The sequence below is a fragment of the Sceloporus occidentalis genome, unplaced genomic scaffold (assembly GCF_023333645.1).
Source record: "Sceloporus occidentalis isolate IW3139 unplaced genomic scaffold, rSceOcc1.0.p SCAF_4, whole genome shotgun sequence".
NCBI classification, from domain to species: Eukaryota; Metazoa; Chordata; class Lepidosauria; order Squamata; family Phrynosomatidae; genus Sceloporus; species Sceloporus occidentalis.
In genome coordinates, this window is record NW_028316984.1 from 110,451,681 (window position 1) to 110,471,469 (window position 19,789).

A 19,789-nucleotide genomic window follows, 5' to 3' on the forward strand; every position below is an offset into this window, starting at 1 on the left:
CTGCCTATACTCGAGCCCCATAGGAAATAATGGGGCACGTGCATATGGTGGCGCGTTACACACATGCCACGGGCACGCACGCCATTGTTGTTCTCCACACGCTGCTTCCACGTAAGCTGTAAGCCGTGTAAAATGTGTCCACGCATGGCGCAAGCACACTGTAGTATTATTCAAGACCAGTTTCAAAGACTGCTTTTCTTATACTTTCTAGTGAACTCATGTAACTGGCTATACCAAAAATTAATTCTGAGGCCTCAAAAATATGGAAAACTGGCTCTATCAATTCTACAAACCTGTTTCTGTGCATCTGTAAGAACAAAACCGCTTTAAGTGAACTGTATTACATAAATTACTTTCCTAGGATTAGTTTAATATTTGTTAGTATTCTAAGGCAGGGGTGAGGGAAGTTGACTGCAAGCTGATACATACTCCAGAGTGTCCCCTCCCCAAATTATTCTGTCTTGAAGTGCCCCCACTGCCCTCTAGAGGGTGTGAGGGCAAATCAGTGATGCTTTAGGGGCGGAAAAGAGGTTTTCTGTCTAACCTAAACAGACACAGAAGTTAACATCCAGGTCATTTCCTTTAAAAAACAACAACTCTGCTGAGTCTAAAATATCTAGGGAGGGGTCAAAGACATGGCAAAATTGCCTTCCATATCTTCAGAGTGCATTCAATTGTATGGGGGCTCAGAGATGGGTATACACCTGTTGCTCCATGGGAGTACTATGGCTCCTGAACCCTGGACTGTTGCCTGTCCCAGTTTAGGCAGTGGAATTTATTCAAAAATAGAATGTGTATATACTTACATCATAGCCACTGTTGCGAATACCACGTCTTTGTCTCTCTCGTGTAACTAGAAGATCCATTTCAGTTTCTCCTGGACTAGGACTATTTAAAGATTGCCTGCTTCGATATACAGAGTTCTTCATCTGTTGCCTGAAAAAACACAAAATATTTCAATGACAGCAAACCCTACAGTCTTTATGGTATTTGGTGTGATTTATGAAAAATTACTTTCAGAATGTCTGCAGTTACTTAGAGACAAATACATATTAATACAGATACACTGAAGAAACAATTGGCTCAAATTGTATGTTGGTTGATTAACTAAAGATAAAACTTGAAAAATGAGAACTAGAATAAGAAATAGAATGAACTCTAAAAAATTATGCAATGCTTCTGCTCTTTGAACATTTCTGTACAAATCTAGTCTGAAACTAGTGTGACCCTATATTCACTCATTTGTTAACTATAGCCCCAGATCGATTTGCATGGAGTACTTGAAAACCATCCAAAACATATGGGCAACACTTCATATAAATTAGAACACCATACAGTTAAGTCCCATTTTAGTTCAGGATTCCAATGGAAAATCTTAAATTCTGGATCAAAGAGTAACATATAATCCCCATAATTCTAAATTGGCACGCAATATAAAGCCAACAAACAAAAGGAGTAGCACTCATTAAATCACCAGAAATATGCTTTCATAAATACAACACCTGGACTAGATTGATGAAAGGCCCAATGTCAATTAAGCAATATGCTTCCAATAATGGTGCTGTCATACAGTTTATACAACAAAACTTCAGAAAAATCAGTTCCCATAAATTTAACAGATCTTTCCCACAGATTAGTACATGTAATCCATGAAGAAAAAAACTAAACCGAAATATTTAATCAGAACTCTATGGTGTACTCTAATAGCAACGGACATGCAAAAGGATAAATTTAAGTGGTTCAATAGTAGAACTCTTAATAGGCTCAAAAGGGAGAGGGTAACTCCTCACCTCTGCCATTGTCCCCATCTTCGCTTTTTTTCCCCTGAGACAAGGCTTCCTTTAAGACTTATGTTTATTCCATCTTCCAGTCTCAGGAAGTACCCTGTCAATTACACTTTGCCTTATTTTACCCTTTTAACACTATCCTTAAGTATATAAGGGTTAGGGTTTCAAGTGTCTCCATAAACCAGTTTCAATACTTTAGGTAGCATGTTCTCTCTTCTTTCCAGCTTATAACATTCAATTCAGTCAGAGTCAACCACTATAAAACAAACATTAACTTTTATGAAGAAACATATAGAAATAAAGAATGTGAGTTAACTTCAAGTTCAGTGTGGTTATATTAAAATCAAACACTTGGCTGGCTCTATTCATTCTTCATCCAACTGCCTTTCTCTAGACACAGATCTCTGTGTTAGCTCCTCCACTACCCCAAATCTTTCCCTCCTCACTCTCTAGCTAGAGCCACCAACCAGGCCAGACTAAGGCTGCATCCACACTGCAGAAACAATCCAACTTGACACCACTTTAACTGCCATGGCTCAGTGCTATGGAATTCTGGGAATTGTAATTTTGTGCGACATTTAGCCTTCTCTGTCAGAGAGCTCTGGTGCCTCAACAAATTACAATTCCCAGAATTCAATAGCACTGAGCCATGGCAGTTAAAGTGGTGTCAAACTGGATTAGTTGTGCAGTACAGATGCAGCCCAGCTGAAAACTCTGCTTTTTAAAATCCCTCTCACAACAGGAGGTCCTCCTCTTGTTGTTGTCCATTGCCTGATAACCAACTATCAAGCTGCACTTCACTCCAAAATAGTCATTTTGTAAGGACATTTTGTCACACCTTCCTCTGGTCAGTTAACAAGGAGCTATAGTTGGCAGACTTTTGGATTGATTCAGTCTGTCAGTTTGTATGATAATATTGTTATGAACTAAAATATGGCTCAAGTAAGAACCGAGTTAATTTTAACTCACACATACACATTTCCCCCACATCACACATTTTTCACTATTTAAGCATCATTTTGTCCCCCCCCAAAAAAAACTGGGCCTGTTTTCAGCTTTAAAATGCCTTTGAAGGAAACAGCTAGGACTATCACTCAAAAAGAAGGGAACCTGGCTATAATCCTTTCCACAGGAACAGCAGAGGAAAGATTGTACCAAATGGCCGGGCTTCAACCCCCCAAAAATTGTTTTAAAATGCAGCTAAAGTTTCACTAAAAAACACATCTACAAAAAATTTTTTATTGAAGAGAGGTCTACAGTGCATATGGAAACCCAAAAGATAGGTTGGTTTTTGTTAGAGCAAATAAACAGAAGCACAGTTTGGCGTAATGGTTTTGAGCATTGGACTCCACCTCTGGAGACCAGGATTTGAATCCCAGCTCAGCCATATAAACCCAATGGGTGATCTTGGGTAAGTCACAGTCTCTAAGCCTCAGAGAATGGCAAAGGCAAGCTTCCTTTGAAGAAACTTGCCACAAAAACACTATGATAGGGTCGCCTTAGAGTCACCATAAATTGGAAATGACTTGAAGGAACACAACAACAACAACAGCAACATGAATCCTTAGAAAGCTGCAAGAACAGAGCTTGAAATGTAAGTACAGTACCAGACACATTGGAAAACAGGCTAGGAGGGCTCTTACACACAAGGCCCAGATTCTATAAAGAGTGCAGATGGTTATCAGGAAAGAAACTGTATGAAAGAAACTGTATAAACGTAGGCTAGCCTGAAGAAAGAGGCTCCTCCCTCCATAACTGTCATCCTTCAGCCTGTGAGGGAGAGAATAGGCTGGCCCAGCTCCATCAGGGCTAGCCTGAAGAAGAAGAGCCCTCCTCCCTCCAGTCCATCTGCATTGGTCCAGGCCTCAGAGGGAGAGAAGAATGCTGGACCTGATCAACCCCCCATTCCCTTCTCCTTTTGTGTCATGTCTTTTTAGATTGTAAGCCTGAGGGCAGGGAACCGTTTATTATCCCCTCTGTTGTAAACCGCTCGGATTCCCAGTGATTGGGCGGTATATAAATAAATCCTATTATTATTATTATTATTATTATTATTATTATTAGGGAGCTAAGAATCCATCTGGTAAAATTTGCAAACTACTCAGACACCACACACACACACACATGTTGGGTGTAATTCAGGCTGTGGAGCTGCTGCAGCTGGCCAGGATGTACTTCTTTCCCTACATTTCTTGTGCACGACCAGTTTATGAAATATAGCAGAGTTACAAAAAGTCCTGAGTAATACACATACCAAGTTTTAGACAGTATAGTGTAGGTGTTTATGTGGAAAGAGAATCTTCACATTTGGGAGTTGGGGTTATGATGAGTATCTTAGATGAAACGGCAAATATCATATAGTGTCCCTGGGCATCTGTGGGATGAGACATATCCAAGCCCCCCAATCCTCTACTGCTCTGCTTAGATCTTGTAGATTCAGGCTCATGATCTCCCTAATTGAGTCTAGCCATCTGGTGCGCAGTCTTCCTTTCTTTCTACTACCTTCTACCTTTCCTAGCATTCCTAATCATCCCCTTCTCATGATGTGACCAAAGTATGACAGCCTCAATTTGGTCATCCTGACTTCCAGGGAGAGTTCAGACTCTATCTATTCAAGGACTAATTTGTTTTGTTTTTTTTGGCTGTCCATGATATTCTCAGCACTCTTCTCCAGCACCACATCTCAAATGAGTTTATTTTCTTTCTATCCAGTTTCTTCACTACATAAATTCAACCTAGCCAGTAAGGAAATACTTAAACATTTCCTGCACCTTGGATCAAACATTGATCAGAATGGAGACTCCAGTCAAGAAATAAGAAGACTAGGAATGGGGAGGGAAGCTATGAAAGAATTAGACAAGATCCTAAAGAGTAAATATATACAACTGAGCACTAGTGTTAGCATCATTCAATCCATTGTATTCCCCATCTGTATTTGTTGGGGTACTTTAATTAACACAAGAATTGACGCTGTGTGGCCTGTAGCAGTTCAATTGTAATATCATCTGTTACTGGTGATTTATTCTTCCTAATTTCTCTTATTGCAGCTTCCACCTTGCTTTCTGGGATTTGGGATTCATCTTCATATGCTTTTTCATTCTATGTGTCATTCGTTTTTTCATCTATTTTATATAGCTCTTCTGTGTATTGCATCCATCTTTTTATTGCTTCTTGACCTTGTAGTAGTACTTCTAGAGATTGGTAGAAAAAAAATACTCCTAAAAGGTTTGGGTTTTCCCCCCTGCTTTTGTCACAAGATTATAAAAACTTCTTTAAATGAGTACCTAAAGGCACCATATAAATGTGGCACCATGCTCTGCACTTGAAAATATATTTTTATGCCCAGGTTTAAGAATATCAACTCTTATTATTATACAGACTTGATATTTGTTCAACTATTTAACATCTTAGCAGTGAGGAAAGAGATTTAAATATGTATTAAGATGATGATCCTGACCTGTTTGTTTTCAGTCTGGACACCTGTTTCTTCCATAAGTACTTTTTATATAAAACCTTCATAGGATTATCTGATTTCAGTGTTGGATATATGTGTGTGTCCTTTTGGGTGGGATAACAGCATATTAAAATGACAGCAGTGGCTTTGAAAGGTCCAGAAAAGGTCAACAAAATCATTAGACAAAGATGCACTTCTATTTTAGAGGGACTGAGATCATTATGGCTTTCAAGCACAAGAAAGGTGAAAAGAGACTGTACAAGAGAGTGGTATAAAGGTCAGTCACTTGTTCCCATCTGGCAATTTCACTCACGATATAAAGTGCATAGGTTAAGAAAGGTGACACAAAGCCAACTTTCCAAGGAATGCTTGGTAACAGATAATGGTCCAGAATCCATCTGTGAGCTACCACTAAATAAGTGCATGTAAGTTAACCATGTACATATTATTATAATTCTAAGAAATTAAATAGTTCTGTGGCCATTTGTGTTATTTTAAAATGTTCAGTGAATGCCTTAATATGCATTATTTTCTGATTCCTATGTTAATTCCAGAGTATTGGATATAAAAATATCCCATTTGTGGGTGCATAATAAAGGAATTTTTTTTAAAAAAAATCTGAATACACAGAGCCAAAAGGGACATGTTAATATGAAGCAGAATGTTTGTTTGATGTATACCCCCCTTTAAAATACACACACACACACACCAGCAGAAATGCAATAGATTTGTCAGACAATTTTTTTTAACTGTATATGACAAGTGGTTAAATCTCAGGATCACTGTTAAGAATTCTTCAGGTGATAGAGTCACAAAATGTATACCCTGTAAGTCTAGTTGTGTGCCTGACTCCAAGTCATTTTTGACTTATAGCAACCCTAAGCAACCTATCACAGGGTTTTCTCTAGCTGTGTGTAAATTCTATTACAAAACTTGACTCTGTCTTCCCCAGGTGAAAGTGATAACAGCACTTTAAATAACTAAAATATTTAAAATTAGACTTTTCCCAAAATGAATTTATTTAAAATATCTATTGCCCTTCTTTTCTTAAGTCTTGAGAAATTTACAACAACATGGAAACAACAAATAACTATTAAACACCTAAAAATGCCTTAGGTTTACCACTTTGGCTCAATGAGTTATACTTGGTTTGCTGCTGTTGGAGTCCCACTATTTTTATTTTGTATTCTTTTGAATAGTGTCTTTTTAGTCTGATAAATTTTATTCCAATACACTTATCAGAATACACTTGTCCCTCCATATTCGCTAGGGTTAGGAGCACAAGACCCCCATGAATATGGAAAAATCGCAACTAACAAAAACACTCTTTTTACCTGAGAGAACACCTCTCTAGGAATCTCTAGGTCTTCCAGTGCAACTCTGTGGTCAATGTCCAGCACTGGAGGAGCTACAAATGCCAAGTAGAGTATTCTCTCTAGGAATCGCTGGGTCTTTCAGTGCAACTTTTAGTTAAACTTGACCATAGAATTGCACTGGAGGACCTAGATATTCCTAGAGAGAATATATTAATCAAGTCCGTGAATAATCAAATCCGCAAATATCAAAGTCGCAAATATGGAGGGATGACTGTATATTAATGGTAATACAAGATGGTTGCGAGAGTACAGGACACAAATTATGAAAACAGTTCCTATGAGGTTGAGCATTTAAAGATTAGAGATGTATTCACAGTGCAGAGATAAAGAAGCTTGACACCACTTTAACTGTCATGGCTCCATCCTGTGGAATCCTGGGATCTGTAGTTTGGTGTTCTCTGGTGCTTCACCAAACTACAAATCCCAGGATTCTGTAGGATAGTCATGGCAGTTAAAGCGGTGTCAAACTGTTGCTGCAGTACCATTTTCCTCATGGTGTAATCCTAATTTTTAATAACAAAAGATCACAGTATTGTTCTGCTTCTTTTTTCTGGTGCAAAAGATCTCTTACACAATTCTCCAAATTTGAGAGGTAGGCATTTTCTAGGCATGTGGTGGTATGGAGTGTCCCAAACCCTATCACTAACTATGGGCTGAAACAGACGGCCGTAATGGGGTGGCTCTATGCTGCCCGTTTGAGCACCAGATCGGGGCAGTGGCAACCACACACTGTGGCCCCAATCCAATGTTTTCCCAGCCCAAAAATGCCACTCCTTTGGGGCCAGAAAAAGAGGCACTCTTTTTGCCTCTGCCGCCTTGGCTCTTCTGCGCTCCTGTGGCGTGCAGAATCTGGTTGCTGCGCTGCAGGAAACCTGTAACGTGGCATGAGGTCGGATTGGGGGCAGAAGCAGAGCGTGTGACATGTGGTCACCACACTGCCGGGAAGCCAGCTTAAATTGTTGGTCTGTTCAGCCCCTAAGTCGCCATTTCTGCCTCTATCAAGATAATTTCCCCCATAGGTTATACTACACTGAAATTGCAATACATCACCTTTGAAATTTCTCCACAGTAGTGGGGAGGGGGTCTCCCTAGTTCATTTTTTAATTTAAGTACAATTCAATAATCTAAGTTATTATCTGGTAAATTTTATGGGAAGGTGTGACAGTGGGGAGGAGAGAGAGGTGGCCAAGAGGAATTGCACAATTACAAAAATGTAGTTTTAAAATGAAAATATGGAGTGGGGAATGATGGCAGCAACTTCCAGGGCTAAAACCAAATATAGATTAGAGATAGGGAAATGTGTAGGGGAGATACTAGATGAGTACTGGATGAGCACCATAGACATTTCCCAGTGCAGGTGCTCTGAAGGACTAACAGTCACTATAATTATGGGACTGAAACTGAAATGTGAATGGTACCATTACAGTCTTAGTACCACATGTATAACCTTTGCTTCTCCAGCAAAACAAAGGGCCAGTGAAAAGCAACGCAGTTGGGGTTTTGCATGAGGTGTGTGGGCAGCACTTTGCTTGTTCCCACTGTAACAAAAAACCAATTACAGTGGTACCCCGGGATACGAATGCGCCGCCTTACGAAATTTCCGGGTTACGAAAAAAATCCATTGAAAAAAACATTTCCAGGTTACGAAGGTTATTTCGGGTTACGAAGAAAAATTTGGTGCTTTTCGGCGCGATTTCACACGGAATCGCGGCTTTCGCTATTAGCGCCTATGGGCTTTTCGGCTAGCGAAAGTTTCCGGGTTACGAAAGCGGCGGCGGAACGAATTAATTTCGTAACCCGGGGTACCACTGTAACATTTTAAATTAAAAGAAATGCATTCTTAGAACAAACTTAGGCTGCTTCTGAAGAAGATCTTTCATCTGGATCAATCCAAGCCACTTGTCTTAATTCACAAGCTTGCCTGATTGCTCACTTCAACAAAAGTAGGTTTTCAGCCCTTTGGGATATATAAAAGGGAAAGTACAAGCTGCATTCTTCCCATCAATTTGGGCAGCTTTTGAATGGGAGGCTGAAAAGTTGTTTTAAAGCTGGCTGATATCCTGAGTTAACAATTTACTGACCAAACACATTCTCCCACACCTTGATCTCTAACTCTCTTCTGTACTCTGTCTTTTCCTTGTCTTCTCCCATCTTACATTAGGTGGAAACTGGGCATACATCTGAAAGGAAGAATTTTCAGGCTAGAGGGAGCAGCCTGAAAGCAATTCAGAGGCCATGAAACTCTCTTTTGCAAGGTACTACTGAGACAAGTGAAGAGAGGGGAACTAATAATTCACTCCCAATGGTATTTAAGTTCAGGTAGAGCATGGTGGGACTGGCACATGCCAAGCCCTTCTGTGCTTACACAATTTTCACTGTTTTCATTTTATTGAGATAGAATCACACCCTTGACCTAATTGTGAAGTCACTAAGGGGAAAAGAGGGGAGAGAGGAGAATCCAGAATAGAGCACATAATGAGCAGGCTTTGTGAAATTGCCCTGAGATTGGCATTTAGCTGAATTAAGGAAGATTCACTAATGAAAAAGGAGGTGTCGGCATTAACAACTGGCAGACACATAGGCTAGTCACTGCTGAAAAAGAACAAAATAGCAGAATTTTAAAGTACTGAACATGTGGCAGAGAGAACTCAAGGGGAATACACAGACAGGGCTGGGGACCTGCTCCTTGTGCAACCCAAATGATTTAGTGCCATCCATTTGTAAAGGTTTTTAGAATTATATTATAACAAATATGAATTTGTAAAGGAGGGAAGAACAAATATAGCCATGGAGAAGGAATAAGAAGAGAACTTTCTATTTCAAACTTGCTAGATTCTTTTATTATTTTACCTAAGAGTTGTTGTATACTATTGCAGAAACACCAAGCAAGCAGAGTTTTAACATCTAACCCTTTCATATCTACTAAAATCTAAATGTTGATGTTAAATAAGCACCACAGAAATATTTTATAATTTGAAAGTTCTTCAGCAAAAAGTGAATACAGTGGAGGAGACCCTCAGGCCCCCCTAATGATGTTGGACTGTAACCCCTTTTCCTGACCTCTGGCAATGCTAGCTATGGTTAAGGGTAACTGGAATCAAATAATTGGGAAAACCAAATGACTTCCACCCCCTAGATCTGTGAGTCATCTATTTTGAAAATTATAGAAATGTACTTGCTATTCTTATTGGTATCTCTTTTGGTAATTGCTTCTCAAAGCTTGTGGTTACAACGTGTACATCACTTAACTTGCTACAAATGTACTTTGTTCCAGTTCACTAAATAACTTCAATTACATTTCAACTGTGTTTTGGTTCTTTACACACACCTTCTACTAAAGTTCATTCATTGGGAGTATAAATCCTATGAAACTAGATTTATTCATAAGTTACAGTTCCACAGAATAATGTGGGTATGAGCCTTCCTTAACTGGCTCTCCACTTCTCAAAGAAGGTATTACTTTAAACTAATTGCACAGGACTTCTCTTGTCCTTCTAAAATATGGGAAATTCCCTATATGGGAATCTGAATCCCACCAAGGCTAAACCCTAACTTCCAACTGCACTCCTCTGTGTCACTGGACTCCCCTTTTAGTCTGAATCTCATTAAGGACAATGGGAGTCTGGATCCCATTAAGGATCATATCTCAGTTCTAACTGTACTCCTGACAGTTTCTGACACACTCTCTAGTGTCACTGGATTTCTTTTTTCCCTTTTAAATCTTTCAACCTCACATGGGAGTCCGAATCCCATTAAGGCACATATCTACTTCTAACTGCAATCCTGGCAGTCCTTGACTCACTCAGCCCATTCTTAACAAATCCTCCCCCTTTTTATAGCCAGAACCCCACCTTTTTCCCAAACTCTGTATTTTAACTGGAAAGGTTGGGGGTCGTCTTATATGCCCAGTCGTCTTATATGCCAGAAAATACGGTACCTCTACAATGTTCATGCAACTTCAACACTACTATGTAGTGGAACATATCATAACAGAATTATCACTACAAAACATATCCATAAAAATTATTTTTCTAATTCAATTTTATCTTGGTATTCATTGCAGTTTTGCAAGACAAGCATATCTTCATCAATTAGGATCCTAGTTATACATGCTGGCAATATATGCTAGCCCATGGAGAAGAACATATTAAACAAAATAAAAAGCAAGCTAACATTTATGTAAGTTTCACTGAGTCAACATGTCTGTTCTAGTTGGTATTAACAACTAGATTCAGTCCAATGTTTAGGGTCTTTTTTCCTGACTCTGTCTGGGCAAAGACATCCTACCAGCTGTTAATATTTGGAAATACTCAGTGACAGCATTAAGCTAATATCCAAAATTACCTTTGCACAATATATTTGAAATTCCAGATATCCCTGGAAATTCAGTGGCTTGACAAATAAAACCCATCCTTCCAATGAACAGAAACATAGTAATCTGAAAAACTACAGTGAAATGATTCCTCTAATCATAGTAGAATGGTTAAATGTCAACTTAACAAGTTTAATCAGCTGAGTCCATAGGCAGTTTGGTTTATATGTTATATCTTCCCCACCAACAATATCAACATGTATATCATCATACAGATTAAAACTCTTGTATTGTGCATTATGTTTCATAGACATAATGCAAAACAGACACAAAGGTCTTTTCATAGGGTCCCCAAGTATGTTTCAGCATTTTGCTTCATAGAAAACACTGGGACTGTGTTATTTTATATCTCTATGTATCTTTATTGAGAATTCAATTATCAATCTAGAACTATGCTTCGTTTAAAATCTAATCCTACACTCACATAATAAATCCCAGTTAACTCTGTGGTGTTTACTGAGTAGAACTGTAAAGGACTGCACTGTCAATCTACATATGCATTTAGCATAATGTACATTGGAGTTCTGCGCCTACATCTCAGCTGTCAAGATTCCATAATAGAACTCAGCCAAATGTTGATATTTGAGTGATGAACCTTGCCGGTGATTCCGGTCCAGTGCCAAATGGATGAAGATGCCTCTTATCTCTCCATCACAGGAAAAGAGCGAAACTCCAAATACAAGCTTTCAGCTTGCTGGAACAATGCCTGGAGAAACAGCTGCTAAATCAAAGAATCACTCTCCAGCAGTTCACTCCTTAGAGGGCTTTATTACTTTGTTCCAAATAACACGAGCTAGTCACTACTTTACAAAAACTCTTACCATCACACCACACTATCTCCAAACTCCTACAATCCACCAGAACAGTGTTTTCCTTATATACAGAATTACCATGAGGCAACCACTAAGTCCAGCCTCTTCATATACAAGTTGCTATGCACCACAGAAACCAATCCCTCTTCAGACTGAAGACATAGCATATTTACATTTAGTCCAGATCAGTTGACCTTGAGCATCCGGCTGCTGCTCTGGACTCCAGCTGTAGCCAATTTAGGCTTCTGCAGCCATTGCCACATCTGAACATTTTCACCTTCAATACACTAACACCAAATGGCATGTGTTGGACAGAACACCACAAGAAGACAAATCAGAACAGCTACAGCTATATCCCTTTTTACAAACAAAATAATCAGCTGGATAAATTTCTGGCAATATTAATTGTACTTATGGTGAAACTCCAATGAAAATATATGTAACACTGCCATGTTTGCAGGCAGATTAATCACCATTGTTGCTCTCTCTCTCGGCAATATTATGTCAGTTAAAGGTTTCATTCAATTCATAAATCACTACAGAATTATTCCTAATTCTACTGCTGTTTTGAAACATACTTTACATTGCCACATTCAAATTTAACAGAGGCCAGTTACACACCGGCACTTTAGTGCGTGACGAGCACGCACTAGGATTACAAAAGGGCGGTGCTTCCGCACCGCCCTAACCCTAGTGCGTGCCCGTCACGCACTAAACGGCGGCGGTCCTTCCATATGGCCACCGCCATGAGGATGTCACAGCCGCGCCGCCTCTAGACGGGGCGGCGCGGACGTGACGTCCTCAATCCGCGGCAGGGCGCCTAGGGCGCCCTTTCCGCGGACCAGGAAGGAGCTCCGTTTCGGAGCTCCTTCCTGGTCCGCAGCACCGCTTTGCTGCGCTGGGCGCAGCCTTCAGACAGCTGCGCCCAGCGAAGCAAGGGAGAAAGGGTTCTCCCCCTCCCCGCCGCCGCGGGGTGTCCTTGGGGCTTGAAGCCCCAAGGACACCCCTTTTCAGGCTGTGGGGAAGCGGCGTTTTGCTGCTTCCCCGCAGCCCGAAAAGCGGCGGATCAGGGCCTCAGCGGCTGCCGGTGTAGCCACTGAAGCCCCGATACTCCGGGGAAAGGGGCGGGTCCAGACCGCCCCAAATGGGCAGTCTATAACCCGCCATAGAAACATTAAACCACCAGGGTTTATAACAATTAGTTCATCAAATCTTATTGTACAGACAGTATCTATGATTAGATGCTTTATTTGTGCTATAGAAAATTAGGAAAACATGAGAAGAATGAAAAAAATCAAGAATAATTTCTAGTCAAATTAATCTGCATTGTGTAGCATTTCTGGGCATGCTGTCCCTGTGCCTTCATTTTTATTAAATTATTGTTATTCTTTTCTTGTGATGGTAAATTCTTGGCTTGGCAAAAGTACTTAAATTCTTGTGTCTGATATTATTGATGATGTACAAATTTCTAACCATGAAATGTGGAGTTTCGCATAATAGAAATTTAGGAGTGCGAAATCAATTAAATGTATAGTGGATTAATTGTTTTAGAAAGATAGGTGGGTTGGATAACAAGAGGAAGATTTAAGAGTTTTAACCCTCTTTCTCACTAATCATTGTTTTTGGTTTGTTTCTTTTGTATTATGCTTTTGGGTGTTAAGATTTCACTCACGAGTTGGAAAATAGATTATTTGCCTTCTTGGGAAAGACCTTAAATCAACAAGGAAAACCAATACTCATGCTGGAGAAGACAGCAGCATCTCATGAGTTAAAACATACAAAAACACACACACCACTTGTACTTAGATGTACAAAAGGTTGGTAACACTTTGGTGGGGCATGGTCATTACTAACAGATTAAATTATTACACTATACGTCCTATTGGCATGCCTCTGGCAGGATTTACAGGCAAAGAATATTCTTTACAAAGGCTAATAGATAATTTGCTCAGTGAAGCATCAGTTAACTATTATACTACACAGTTCAACACCAATTACACATTTTCATTGGTTCCAATAAATAATAATAATTGTCAGTGTTTTATTTGTCTGTACATGCAACAAAGCAGACAAAGGCATAAAATTCAAAGTGAAATGAAAGCATATCTATGCCATTCATAAGAGCATAAGAAGAAACATCTTATATCAAACGAAAGGCCTATCAAGTCCAACATTCTGTTTACATCATCACCAGCCAGTTGCCCTGAAGGGAAGCCAATCTGCATGACATAAGTGCAACCACACTCACTAGCCTCACTCCCACTACCTTTTAAACCGGATAGTGAATCTGTTTGAACCGGTTCAAATGACCCTGGTTCCCACTTGATCCAAATCATTGAAGCAATTCCGAGAGGGGGGGGGCATGCGCTACACCCATTTAACCCACATCTTTTTGACACTGATTTTTTTCTGCTTATTTTTCGACAAATCAAATCTGTGCAAGTGTGAATCACATGTGGATCAGAATCGATTCAAATTTCCCCTTTGGCCGGCTGGAACCAAATCATTTTGAATCTATTCTTTGTGAATGGGAACCACAAGTGGATTATTTTAGAGGGAAAACGTAGTGGGAATCATGCTCCACTGTCAAATCAATCCATCGATTCAGATTGCACACCGATTTATCTGTAAGTGGGAATAGGGCCTTAATTTCCCACACTTGGCAACTGATATACACAGAGACATACTGCTTTTGATGCTGGAAGTAATATATGGTCATTATGACTAGTAGCCCATTGATAGACCCACTCTTCATGAACTTATTAAATCCTTATTCAAGACTTGTGTGAAGAACTTCCTTTATCTGTCAGACAGTGAAGCTGTTCTACTTTGACCACTTCATGAGAATGCATGACTCACTAGAAAGGATTCCTGTCCATATGCCTATTAACACTTTCAAAGACTGCTAAAAAGTTAGTAAATAGGACTTGTAATCTTCATACAATAAATCACTGTAAGATAAGAAGAAATACAATAAACACAAGAGAGCTCCACTCTCTTCCCATCATTCAGTTTCAAAGGATAACAATGGGTTCTAAAAGCAACTCCCTTTCTATCGCTCCACACAATGCATACGTTTGTACCTACATACTCGTCTCATTTACCTTTTATCTAATCACAAACACTGTACCCTTTCCTCAGTCCCTTGATAATTTCTGGTTGTCATATTCAGCACTTTTTCCAGCTCTACAACATCCTTTCTAGGTGTAATGGTGAGAACTGTGTGCAGAATTCCAGATGTGGTTGCACCATGGATTTGTAAGTGGGCAGCTTTATATTCATTTCCCTTTTAAATCGAGCCCAACATGGAACTCACTTTCCCTCCCTCCCTCCCTACTTTCTTCCTTCCATGTGCTACATACTGTGCCAGTATTTACACTGAATTATTAATCATGAACTGAAGATCCCTTTCTTGGTTAGTCACTGCTAGCTCAGATCCCAACAGTGTGCATGTGAAGCTGGGATTATGATGTTGATAGTGATGATGTCTATTATTATTATTTGCCCTAAAATGCATGACTTTACAATTGCTTATGGTGAATATCATTTGCCATTTTACTATCCAGTGTCTCATTCTGAAGTTCTTCACTATACATTCTTTTCACCCTAAACAATGCAGGGTTGTCAGTAAACACAGGCCCAAAACACAAGGGCCAAAAGAAGCAGCTTCCAGCTGTTTTGGAGGTGTGCTATTTATACAATGCAAATTTCCAACGCAGCCAGAAGCCGCACCAAGGCTGCGCTCCAGTCCTTTAGACCAGAGCAAAAGGGAGCCAGGATAATCCAACTCCCGGCAGTGCTGCCTGAGTCTGGCAGCAGGGCTCACTTTCAGAGCAGACTGTATTGTTGCCACAGACCCAATCTGCTTGCAGCCGGAGCAGCCTTGGGCTAAACTTTCCCAGTCTTCTGCTTCACCCCATAGTCACATCACCATTCACCCCAAATCAAGAGCATTAATGACACTGGTATCAATACAAATCATCAGAGGACCCGACTACTCACATTCTTTTGTGACAAATCATTATTTAATCATGCTCACTGCTTCCTGCTATTTAACCATTTTTTCATCTGTAAGAGAATTTCTGCTCTTACCTCATGTTTGCTAAGTTTAGGACTTCATTACAACCTTTAGTTTAGTGTAGGATTTCATTACAACCCTGAGAAATCCTAGCAGATGGTAAATAAATAAATAAATAAAACAAAGATGATGGAAGCAATACACAGAAGAGCTATAAAAAAGAAGAAAAAATGAAGAACATGAGGAATGAAGAACCATATGAAGTTTAACTCCAAAACCTAGAAAGCAAGGTGGAAACTGTAATAGGAGATATTGGGAAGAATAAATCATCAGAAACAGACAATATTCCAATAGAGTTGCTACAATCCACAAAGACAGAATCAACTCAACTGATAACTAAAATATGCCAACAAATATGGAAAACAAAATACTGGCCAACAGACTAGAAATTATCAATATACAGTAGGTCCTCCCCATATGCGGAGGATCCGTTTCGGACCCCTGCGTATGGGGAAAAATGTGTATGGTCAAACCCCATTTGTTTTAGTGGGGGAGCATTCTCGCGTGTGGCACGATGCACATGCCATTATACTTCTGGTGACTTAACCTTTCATGTAAGGTTAAAGCCATGTATAGTGTGCCCACATACGGTGCGGGTGCACTGTACATCCCAATCCACAAAAAAAAGACACAAAAACTGCAGCAACAATATGGCCGTAGCATTAATTTCCAACACAAGCAAAATTATACTCAAAATTCTGCAACATATAGACTTCAACCATACATGGAAAAAGAAATTCCAGAGGGGCAAATGGAGTTCAGAAAAGGAAGAGGCATTAGGGCCCACATTGCAAACATACTATGTTTGATGAAGCGTGCTTTGTGTATTCCTCCATGGCAGAGGGTTGGACTGGATGTACCTTGTGGTCTCTTCCAACTTAAGATTCTATGATACTATGGCCAAGAAATTCCAGAAGAATCAGCATGTGCTTTATAGGCTATAGCAAAGGTTTTGACAGCATAGATCACCTATAGAAGGTTCTTAAAAATATGGGAGTGGCACTAGATTTGATAGTCCTGATACGAAATCTGTACTTAGGACAAGAGGTTATTGTTAAAAAAGAATATGGAGAAACAGAATGGTTCCCAATTGGCAAAGGGGTCAGGCAAAGATGCATTCTATCACCCTACCTGTTCAACTTGTATATAGAAAATATTATACGAAGAGCAGGGTTAGACAGAGAAGTAGGAGGAAGGAAGATAGGAGGAAGGAATATCAACAATCTAAGATATGCAGATGACACCATACTGCTAACAGGAAAGATCATAGACTCAGGGCAATAACTAAGGAAGGCCAAAGAAAAAATGGTCAAAAATGGTCAAAAAAGAAAATAAAAAGGCAAGCTTACTGCTGAACCTGAAGAAAACAAAAATAATGACAGAGGATACACAAATATGCAACCTAGATAATGAAATTGAAATAAAGATTTCTTGTACCTTGGATCAACACTCATCAGAACAGAGACTGCTGTCAAGAAATAAGAAGACTATGAATGGAAAGGGCAGTGATGAAAGAACTAGACAAGATCTAGAAATGTAAAGATATATAACTGAACACTAAAGTTAGAACTGTCAAAGCCATTATATTCCCCATCATCATGTATGGATGTCAAAGCTGGACAGTAAAGAAAACAGATAAGCAGAAAATCAACTCATTTGAGATGTGGTACTGGAGAAGAGTGCTGAGGATACCATGGACAGCCAAAAAGACAAAGGAATGGGTTACTGAACAGATCAAGCCTGAACTCTCCCTGAAAGATAAAATGACAAAACTGAGGCTGTTGTACAGTGGCCACATCATGAGAAGGCATGACTCACTAGAAAAGATTCCTGTCCATGTGTTTATTAACACTTTGAAAGACCACTAAAAGCTTAATAAGTTAGTACTTGTAACATTTATATGTCTTTTGTAGATTTAAAACCAATCACTATAAGATAAATATTTTATCTTATTATTTTATTTTGCTTCATCATTTAGATCCTTTGTTGCATGTCCCTAAGTTTTACCCTCAACATATTCAAGGGTCATATCAATATCCATAATTTTGCCTCCAAAACCTGCCCTCAACTTATACATGAGATTGACGTATAGTCGAGTATATACAGTAACTCCTTTTGGAGGAGAACGCACAAAAGCCAGGATAAGGGACCTCTTTCAGTTCAAAGGCCAAATTAAATTTAAGGAAGAGTAGGGAAGGATGTGGGCCATATGGGGAAATCCATGTTAAGGAAAATGCAACATGGGACATACAGTGAATGAAATAAAACATGTATGTGAGAGTCAGAGTGACTCAGCAGAAGCAATTAGAAGCCACACAGGTGTAAAAGGTAATGCAATTAGCAAGTCCTAAATGCCAAGGACAGAAATGTAAAGTGGATAATTGAACACACCTGAGAATTGTTAAGTGGTCAAGGCTGAGATGATGAAATCATTAATTGTGGGTTGAACCAAGAGAACCAATGAGAGTGGATGTACACGCCCACTGGGTGGAAACAGACAACAGTGGGTGGTATTTTGCAATGACTATAATAATGGCTATGAATCCCAATGTTTTTTGTGGGTAGTAGTAGTAGTGAGGAGTTGTGTTGGATAAGTTTTTGAGCTGTATATAGTAGAATAAAGTAGATCTTTTATATAAGACTACTGAGTTGTCTGGTGTCTTGAGTGAAGATACAAGAGCCAGCTGGATCCTGAAGAAGTGTGAAAACTTCTGTGGAAGCAAGAGTGAGAAAGCTTGGAGAGTTTGTCAGGGTCTTCAGCCTATTCTCTGTAACTCTGCTGCTTTAGAGCAAAGCTTTAACCACTGGCCAAAACTGGTCAGCGCCGGTGCGTAACAAGGTGGTGAGTTCGAGCCAGAGGTGAAGAGCTACAACTCCCATCATCCCTGACAATCCAGAGGGCCAAGCTGGAACCCAATGTGTTCAGCAACACTAGGGTCCCCCATCTCTGATCAAGAACATATTACTTTAGTGTTCAGTAGTCTGCATATTTCAGTTTTGATCTGTCCAGACCCTGCAAGATATAACTTCTTGTCTTATCAGGAATCCTATGATCTACGGAAGATTACTTCTTGAAGCTATTCTTTATTTCTGAATGTGAATAGTGAAAGCATGTGTTCTCAGGGAGAAATAGAAATGAAGCATTGTTTATGTATAATAATAATAATAATAATAATAATAATTTATTTATTTATTTATTTATATTTTCCTGACTTTCCCGAATAAATCAAGGCGGGATTACAACCCATAAAATACATACAAAAACACACCAATAAAATACAATAAAAATAATATACAGTCTTGGTCAAATCCATTCTAATCACATAAATGTGAATAAGTTACACTATCAGTTATATTTGTTAGGGAAGGAGTAAGTTTGTTACATAAAATGTTATCTTTCAGCACAAAGAGACATGTTTTAAAAGCGGCTACTCCCAGACTACTCAGAAACTAATTTCAATATGTTATAGTGTGCCCGCGTCATATGCGGGTGCGGCACCAGAAAGGTTTCTCCTGTACCCCAAAAGAAACAATGGGGTATGCACCCTGCGGCGCGCCGGGTGCACGCCACGGGAATGAACCCCATTGTTTCTAATGGGGCTTGAGTTTACACAGTTTTCCCTTATGCGGCGGGGTAAGGGAAGGGCCAACTGTATTATAGGAAAGACTGTGGAAGATGTGAGAGTACCTGTGTTTCTTTAAAGACACCTTTAATTGGAAAGGTGCATGCTGTATATCAATTATTTTCATACTGTACATTTCTAAATGCAACAAATCCCTAATTCTCTCCAAGTTTGGAGTAACTTTATTTTCAAACATCTTTAATCACTTCTAGAGAAAACTAAGAAAGTCTTCAAAAGAAAATCCAATCACAGGCCATCAAGCTACTCCCTAGAGTTCAGTTAGTGTA

General features: G+C 39.5%; 1 protein-coding gene across 1 annotated transcript in view; it reads right to left on the bottom strand.

The window, feature by feature from the left end:
- KIAA1549L (KIAA1549 like) overlaps positions 1 to 19,789 on the bottom strand; it is a 263,272-nt gene that overhangs the window by 36,218 nt on the left and 207,265 nt on the right. The window contains exon 19 of the mRNA XM_089523106.1: positions 807 to 936. Coding sequence (XP_089379232.1) covers positions 807 to 936 — 130 coding nt within the window. The remainder of the gene's footprint in view (positions 1 to 806; positions 937 to 19,789) is intronic.